Source organism: Pinus tabuliformis, chromosome Q (assembly GCF_031772625.1).
Source record: "Pinus tabuliformis cultivar Carrire ecotype Pingquan chromosome Q, CPIR1, whole genome shotgun sequence".
Lineage (NCBI taxonomy): Eukaryota > Viridiplantae > Streptophyta > Pinopsida > Pinales > Pinaceae > Pinus > Pinus tabuliformis.
Genome location: NC_142296.1, coordinates 1,112,315,025 through 1,112,323,791, shown reverse-complemented (window position 1 = coordinate 1,112,323,791; position 8,767 = coordinate 1,112,315,025). Strand labels below are relative to the sequence as shown.

The window sequence follows — 8,767 nt, the reverse complement described above, 5'->3', positions numbered from 1 at the left end:
TAATTTTTGATTTAGCAATAACCATTAATTTCTTTTGTAAGTTTGGAAGGACTACATCTTCATCATGTCTAATATATCACCTCCATCGGAGCACATCAAAAAGTGTCTTAACAGAACACTCGATCACCGTTTATCCAAGACTCATGAACCATAACCAATTAAATTATTACTTATCAATTATATTAAAAAGAAAAAGATGGCAAAGATAAATCGCAAATAAAGCCCCTTGTAAGCAAAGCAAAACCCACCTAGTGGGTGGAAGGAGTGATAGGTGTCCAAGGTCTCCAACATTAACCCTAACGCAAAGCAAAGCCTTTGCCTTCCGCATGAGCTTAAATAAAAAAACGCCATTAAGATATTATTTTTGATGAAAAATGAGATGGCCTTGACCCCAAACCTCAAATCAATCGCCGACTATCTACTTATCGTCCGGGAGACTTCCGGCGACAATCCGGCCGGCGGAGACGGCGAACGAAATAACACGTGTGCACTCTATAACAAGGATTATCTCCCACTTGCACATGTGAACAGACAGCCATTTACGGCTTGGTAATCTCATATTTGCCGTTCTGTTTTTCTTCTATTCAATACATGTGGGCTTCTCCTCTGTTACGGCGATGGAACGGCCCTAGGTTTGATGAAACTTCCTCCTCTAAGTACATCGTTAATTATCTGCCCTGCATCGGCAATATCACAGCTTCAAACGACGAAAATCGTCCCCGTCGTGCGATTCTGCATCTGTTGATGTAAAGATATTGGATTTTCACCAAGTATTCCTTCTGCAACGCCATATTTTGGGTAAAGCCAATCCTGCTAGAGTTTTCGGTTTATTTTCATGGTCCAGGTTTTCTATGCGCGTATTTGAGCGTTAGGCGAGGATAACCTGATTTTATTTAATCTGAATGATTAGGCAAGCTCTTTATTTCTGCCGGAGGGTTTTGGAAATTAAAGAACTGTTTTTCTAGGCTAGTATCTGATTTTTTCTGGTCTGTTTTGCATCGAATGGTTCTATTCCTGAGTTTTCTGGCTTACGGCAAGGTATTCTTTGGTTGCCACAGAGTAATTATTTTGACTGGCTTTTGTCTTTTGTAGGATTTAAACTATAATTCTTTCTCCTCTCTAGAGGACTTTAGGGTACGGGGTTAACTTTTTGGCTTCAATCTTTGCTCTGTGGACTTTGTTTTGGGTGTTTTTCCCTGAAGGATGAGGGTTTTGATGGTGTTGAGTTAATATCCGTGGGTAAAAATTGTTCAAGAAGTTCGAGAGAAATCGTCTCTGGTATTATATAATAGTATCAGGGGTGTATTGCAGCTTATGGGGAGGAATTAGCCTTTTAAGTACTTTGAAAAAAATCAGTATTTGTATGGTCATATTGGTGACAGAACTGTAAGACAATTCACTGATTTCAATCCTAGGTTTGCCAGTTGGGTCTGTGAAGAGCAATTTCATAATAGCTGATCGTACTATCGAGCCTTGGCTAAACAGACTGAACTGCTGAAAAAATTGAAACGTATTAAACATTTTTACGGTTGATATACTTTTTTATTTACGGTATTTTATGGATTCTCATTGCTGGTCGGCTTTATAGTGAAATCCTATTGAACAAGTCGGATACGCCAAATAATAATCTTCCTTCTATTGGATGACATGCAGACACCTGTAATCGTAATTCATACCGCTATTTTCGCTTTTTTTTTGCGATAAATATCTGAAAATACAATTGATCACGAAGATGAGACTTTCGTTTTATATGCAGGGCTTGAATTTTGCTTCTTGTATATTGATTTCAGATCATGTTATGCCTGGAAGGCAGGGATTCCCACAAATGGCAAGATGCAAGTCCAACGCTAGAATAAAACTTTTTCATGGTATATGACACCAGAATGCGAGTAGGTCTTCCCTTTCTGCCCCTTTAGTGTTTTCCAGCTATAGTTTTGGGTTTGTGCTGATTTCACAACTGAAATTGTGGATACAGTAGGCCTTGAAGCCCGCTAATGTCTGCATAAAGTCAAGACGCGATTGACCCGTTCGAGGCATCTTAAAAGTTGTTGTAGGCTTGATTTTCGGTAGGATCTTGATACGGATATTTAGCATTAGTCGTTTTTCTCCGGGGTTTAATTATGGTGTCTGTGGACTATTTAATATCTGGCCTTTCACCTTTGTACTTGATAGGTACTAATGTGTCTGGCCTTTCACGTTCATATTTTCTTGATCGGTATTGATTACTGCCCGTCTGTATATATCAAAATGTTCCCAATATCTATGGTTATGTAATTGCAGTGTGGCAATGAAATTTTGATGGATTTATAGTTTTATGATAAGCTCATGCACTATTCGGTGCTAATCCTGTTCAGTGTACTTCTGTCTTTTCCTCCTCGATTATTGTTCCCTTATTACGAGTCTCTTTTTAAATTATTTTCAAATTACACTACGAGATGAGGTCTATTACATTTTGGAATGAAGGATGGCTTGAGCCAATGCATTTTACATTGGTGATTAAGTTATTAACTTCTTAGGCATTGAGGATATTAATATGCTTCGAGGGCATAAAGTACGGGAGCTGTGAAATTTTCTTTTGATTCACTACATGTAGTGTTCCAAGAAACATGCCATAAGATCATGCATTACAAGTGTAGTTACTTTGACTTAGCTGCCGGGACCGAGGGGGCATCTACACTGGTGAAAATGCTCGTGATTTGCCCTGGTTACATTTCGCTTTAGTAAGGCAGAACATACTGAGAAAAGATTAAAAGTTTACAATGAGAAGTTGGACGAAATGGGGTGTTGTTAGACAAATATTTTCCCGTGATTCATGCTTTTTGTGATGTCTAAGTTATTGTGGTTGTCTTGCTCCTTTCGTTTCTTTTACAGTAAGCTGAATGTAATGAACATGCTTTCATAACTCGATTATTGAAGAATTGAGGAGTTCAACAGGATTTTTAGGTCTGAGTTATGCTCAACTAGGTTATAGTCAGTACTTACATTACGTACCTGCAGAATGGGATAGTTGTGTAAATTAAGATTTCATTGAAACTTGTTTCTGGAGGCAGATTTTAAAATCAGGAGGAATTTTCCAAGGATATGATAATACCTTTTGCAGAGCCAATTCGAACCATGTCAAGTTTTTATGTTGATTATAGTTGTAACGAATACAGATGCATGCCATGCTGAGTTTTCAAAACTTAAAGCATTGAACGTGCTTTCTGAATTTTGCTTGCAGCTATTGAAACATTGCTAATGACCTTTGTTTGTTCTGTTTAAGATGTTTCTAGAGCCAGTTTCTAAAATCAGGAGAAACTTTTCGAGGATAGGATAATGCATTTTCTATAGTCAATTCGAACCTTGTCAAAAGTTTCGTGGCTTTAGCATTAGTCCTCAAGATTGTTATCTGTTATACGTATGTTTAGATCATGTTCGTTATTATTACTTTTTTATTATGCTTGTACTGAATACAGATACATGCCAGATACTTGTCTGCAGTGATTGAAGTATTGCCAATGACCTGTTTCCTCTGGTCTGTTTAAAATTGTAGCTATACAATATTCAAATGTAAAGTAATGAACTTTCTCAGACACTAATGATAGAAAACGAGTGCTTATTGTTGAGCACATTTGCATTCACATCTGTGTTTAGAGTCCTGACTTGAGAATTTGTTGTTTATATTGACATGTTCACTTTTGATCCAGTCTGTTAATGTATGTACACTGAATTTATGTTGGTTGCATTGTAGCAACCAGAAGCACAGGTCACAAATTCCCTTGTTCTTCCAAGGAGAAATGCACCACAAGCTTTTTATACATTAAGGAGTTTTGGTTGATGACAAGATACTTTGTCTGGGGAAAAGGTTGTGCATTAGACTTCTGCTTCCTTGCACCTTTGTATTGGAAGATCAGGTACAGTCATGGATGATCGTGCCAACAGGAGGACTGGACTGCCTGTTGGAGTTAGTAGGCGGGGTACTTGTTTTTCTGGAGAACAAAATCATGAAGCACAGAATATCCATTACCCTACAAGAATTGGGGGTAGTACCAGAGTGACTGCTCTTAAACCCAACCATATTGATGATAAGCAACCAGGGGAATCCTCTAAAATTAGTGGACGTCCCTCAAGCAACAAGTCATTGTTGCCAAAGATGCCAAAGTCGGTTTCAGCAGTTTCTAAAGTAGGTGCCTCCAGCTCCTCAAATTTGAAGAAGACACGCAAAGTGCAGCCAAATTCTGCTGCTCCTGGGCAGTCAAGTTCAATACGTAATCTCTCTGCTGGGTTGGGTCAGATAGGGCAGGTTAGTGCCGCATTCCATAAGGGAGAACCAAGCAATAGCAGTAGACTTGGTCTATCAGAAATATCGATTTGACAAGCTCCGAAGGATCAACCTCTGACTTGGACTTTCATCAGGAAACACCGACTTCTTCCATGAGCAGAAGCCTCTTTCGTGGTGGTTCTAGTGTGGAAAGGAGAGATAAACGAGTTGTTTCTAGCAGGTTTCTAAATAGACAGGGAAGTTGGAATGATATGGAGTTATTAAATGTAAACAGCAGTTTGTCAGATTTAATGTATGGGGAACATGAACATAATTGGACTGGTATAGAGGAAAATGGGACTAGGAACATAGGAGCGGGTACTCCTCTGAGATCTGGGCTCATGAATGATGCAACAAATCGGTCAATTTTTGAAAATGATCATGATTCCGTCTCTGATGATTCTTTTGTCTCTGCCCCATCAATGGCTGAAGATCTATTTGACGTGGATGTTGCTAGTAGCAGTGATTCTCTGTTGCAGTCTAGCCCACAGTTAGGTCAAAGAGCTCAAGACCATGGCAATTTTAGAAGGCCAATGCTAGGCCATGCAGATAAATCGCATATGAATCTTGGTGAGGTTGTGAATATGTCTACGTCTTCTCTATCTAAACGCAAGGCTTCTATCACACGAAATGGAAGCCAAATTCCGAGTAAAAGTTCATCTCATGAAATTCCTTGTACAGGATCTGGATCTGCATCAAAGGACAGGTATTCCAGGAGGCCCTCAGCAGGAACTAGTAGGCGTAATCTTGGTAACTTTGGATGCAAATCAGCATCTGATGCACTACCATTTAATGTTTCTTCATCCAGTGACCAGGTCTTGGAGCAACCTGGCAGTAGAAGACTTGATGTAGGTAGGAAAATAATTGATGGACATGATTCAGCAAGGAGCCGGCGTTTGGCCAAAGCGCCAGTGGCAAACAGTACAGGTGGGTCAGTGTCCCAAAGAACTTTCCGTGCTGGAGCAGGAATTGGTCCTCGACATATGACTTCAAAGTCAAATTCAACTCCCCAAGCATCTAGAAGAACAGCTCATGCTATGCAACCTGATAATTGTTGTTCCCTGGGAATTCTGGGAGGGGATGGTGTTATTGAGTTGGGAATTCCAACTGAAAGTAGTAGCAATGGCATGCCAGCATCAGACCAATCTGGACTTCTTTCTAATAGAATGGAGGTACCAAGCCCTTCCTCTTTCCGGGGGCGAAGTGTCCATGCTGTTTCACAAAGGCAAAATGAAGTATCGAATGTAGCAGCATCCACATCAGGGGAGAGGGTTGCAAACCGATTTGTTGGCAGCACCAGAAGGGGCACATCAAATAGTGCAGCAAATGCACGGCTGTTTGGATTAGCAGGATCTTCAAGTAGACTCAATAATACTTGTACTGATACCAATAGTAGTTCTCACAACCTTCTATCTGAGGATAATGTTGGCAATAACACATTAAATATATCTGGCCTAGCACCATCAAGGGCACCTCCAGTACCCCAAGGGGCACGTTCTGGTCGGTCACAGATAAATGCAATTTCATCCACATCGCTATCTTTCTCGGGATCTGCTCCAGCTCGGGCACCCCCCTCATTTCCGTCATCTAGTCCTACATCTCTGGCATCTGCAGTGGATACAAATTATTCAAGCTTCCTTGATGGGCTTGCTTATGGAAGGTCAGGATCTGGCAGTGAATGTCCGGCTGGAAGGCCCATGGTTGCCCATTCTGAAGTTGGTGGACGCAGGTCTTTACGCAATCTCTCCATTGAAAATGACAGTCAGACACGGTATACAATTGAAGGACTAGCAGAGGTACTTCCCTCTTCCTTCTCTCTATTGTTTTAATTTCGTTCATTATGCGTCTGAATGTTATGTCCTTAATGCTTTTTTCTCATCTCAGAACATTAATTTGACAGTTATCTTCAGAATTTGTGGATAACAGAACTATTATATCCTATTTGGGAATACAGATGGAGTGAACCAATCCTTGTTGCCATGACTGGTTTTTGGCATCCTGGATCTTTCTGTTTTTTACACATGTTTGTCATGAGTTTCTGACTGATGCATTGCACTAAAGTATCTAATAGATGGATGTCAAAGTATATAACAGTGAATGGAATTGGCAATGTATGGTTTCGGTGGGTATATGTCTAGAAATGAAGCAGTTTTGCATGAAAGCATAAAATTTATAAACCAGTTAGTTTTAGTTCTGAAAGTGTTAGGTCTGGCTTTGTTTAAGACTAGTTTCCTGTGCACTTAATTTGTAATGTGGTGCATGCAAGAATTCTGGTAAATGGATCATTGGAACTCAGATGAGATAGCTGTTTTGTAACAGTTTCAGGCTCAGCTACAAGAAGTTCTAATTGACTGTATCTTATTATATTACTAGAGCTTTTTTCTTGTATTCTGGTGCATTCGTAAATATGGACTTGTATTAAAATAAATATTGGTTTTTGTGAAACTTATTCACCGATGATGATAGGTATGTTGACTTGCCAACGTCTTGTGCTTCTATGCTGACATGTGGTCTAACGTGCTAGCATATATCCCAATTTTACATAGCATATTAGTCACAGATCATATCTCTATGTTTGGTTTCAAGAATCTTTTTAAGAATAAAATGATATTGCTATGCAAGTGTTACCTGGAACTGGGAACAAACAGGACTTGTGGTGTGGCCTGATGCAAATAACATTTATCAAGAGCATGCTTAAAAATAATTGATAGAAATGTTTCAGATATGAAATTTCTATATTATAAATTATTGCAATGAGGAAAAATAGCTAGCATGGATCCCTCTTGGCCCTGGATCCTTTTACACCAAGAGGCGTATGCCATTTTTTAAACACTTCTTGGTGCTTAATAGATCCAGGGTAAAATGGATCATTGCTAGTATTTATAAGTATGTTGCAGCAGTGGTTTCTATGATAACATGAATATTCTTTATGCATGACTGCACAGGACTCATTAAGATCAATTACAGTTGAATATATATTTATTCACAATTGCAACTTTTGTTCTGTTAAAAATTTCAAATATATTTGTCAGCGCTGAATGTATCAACATTGTTTTAGGTGCTATTGGCCTTGGAACGGATTGAACAAGATGAGGAGTTAACATACGAGGTAAGTTGGAATCATATTCATACTTCAATTCTATGTACTTAGAATTCAGTACATATGTAATATTGTAATTGATGGTGGAAATTCATTCTAATTCTATATGCACCTAGTACTAAAATAAAAGTTCTTACTATTGGCAGCAAGTGTTGATGCTAGAGGCAAATTTGCTGTTCAGTGGTATAAATATGCACGATCAACACAGTGACATGCGGCTGGATATTGATAACATGTCTTATGAGGTTTGTGTTGGATTATACATGCTTGAAAGGATAATGATATATATATTATACATAAATTATTTTCTTTATAATTCTCTCTGGCTTTAAGATTTTCTTTTCTCATTCAGGAACTACTAGCTTTGGAGGAGCGGATTGGTAGTGTTAATACAGGACTTACTGAAGAGGCTGTTTCCAAGTGTTTGACGAGATTTCTGTATACCTCAGATGTAGCAGCTGCTACTTCGACTTCCCAAGAAAGTGAAGTGAAATGCAGTGTTTGCCAGGTATATTAGACTGTATAAGTGTACTTAAATATCATAATTATATGGCAAACTGAGGTAGATTGAAATGCATTCTTAATTTAGATTGGTGGGATTTTTAATTGCTTTTTGATTGTAACGTTCTTTCCAAGTATACAGGTCCATGTGAATGTGTGCCTAGGTGGTTTAACTTTTCTGCTTTTAAGATATGAAGGTCTGCAAGATTTTTGGTAGTTTTCCATGTTTTGGGAAATTCATTACATTAATGAATGATCCTTTACGCAGGAAGAGTATGAAGAAAGAGAGGAGCTGGGCAGGTTAAATTGTGATCACAGTTATCATGCTGCTTGTATTAAGCAGTGGCTGCTTCAAAAGAATCAGTGTCCAATTTGCAAATCTCCAGCCATGTCATAGCTGGAGGAATTTGATTCCATTGGCTTTTGAATATTGATTGATGAGATTAAATGTTGATCACTGTTTCCAATAAAAAATTCAAGTCTCTTTTCACCCATGGCCTGGGCAGATAAGGAGAAATCTGGGGTCTGTCTAATTACCCTTGCATGCAACATGCATCTGGGTCTGTAAATTCATTTGAACACCTTGTATCTATGAAAAAGAAATAAAATAAATTTGTTAGATATTTTCATGACGTGTTTAGTTCCCTTTCAATTTGTGTATGTCTCAAAGTGCAAGTAGTCCAGATACCAAATTTTTGTTGATCCTTGAGTATTAAGGTTAACTTGAGTTCTCTCGGAATTTGCCTGACGTTTCGTTTTTCACAATTTTGAGATTCTTTGCCCATGTAACATTCCACTTCATATAAAAAAGAAAATTTACTTGGACAAATGTGAGCACTGTTATACAGAATTGATGCTCGTATGAC

General features: G+C 38.6%; 1 protein-coding gene across 3 annotated transcripts; it reads left to right on the top strand.

Moving 5' to 3' along the window:
- The first annotated feature begins 523 nt into the window (after window positions 1–523).
- LOC149223399 (uncharacterized) lies at window positions 524–8,528 on the top strand. Of its 3 annotated transcripts, XM_089385827.1 has the most exons (7): window positions 524–798; window positions 1,791–1,889; window positions 3,731–6,096; window positions 7,359–7,409; window positions 7,547–7,645; window positions 7,753–7,908; window positions 8,170–8,528. In XM_089385827.1, exons 3-7 carry the CDS (start codon window positions 4,414–4,416, stop codon window positions 8,296–8,298), a joined length of 2,118 nt encoding a protein of 705 aa, XP_089241953.1. In that variant the 5' UTR covers window positions 524–798; window positions 1,791–1,889; window positions 3,731–4,413; the 3' UTR covers window positions 8,299–8,528. The 3 variants fall into 3 exon arrangements, with proteins under 3 accessions (XP_089241953.1, XP_089241954.1, XP_089241952.1); XM_089385828.1 differs by lacking the exon at window positions 1,791–1,889 and having other exon boundaries at window positions 3,738–6,096; XM_089385826.1 differs by lacking the exon at window positions 1,791–1,889.
- The last annotated feature ends 239 nt before the right edge of the window (window positions 8,529–8,767 follow it).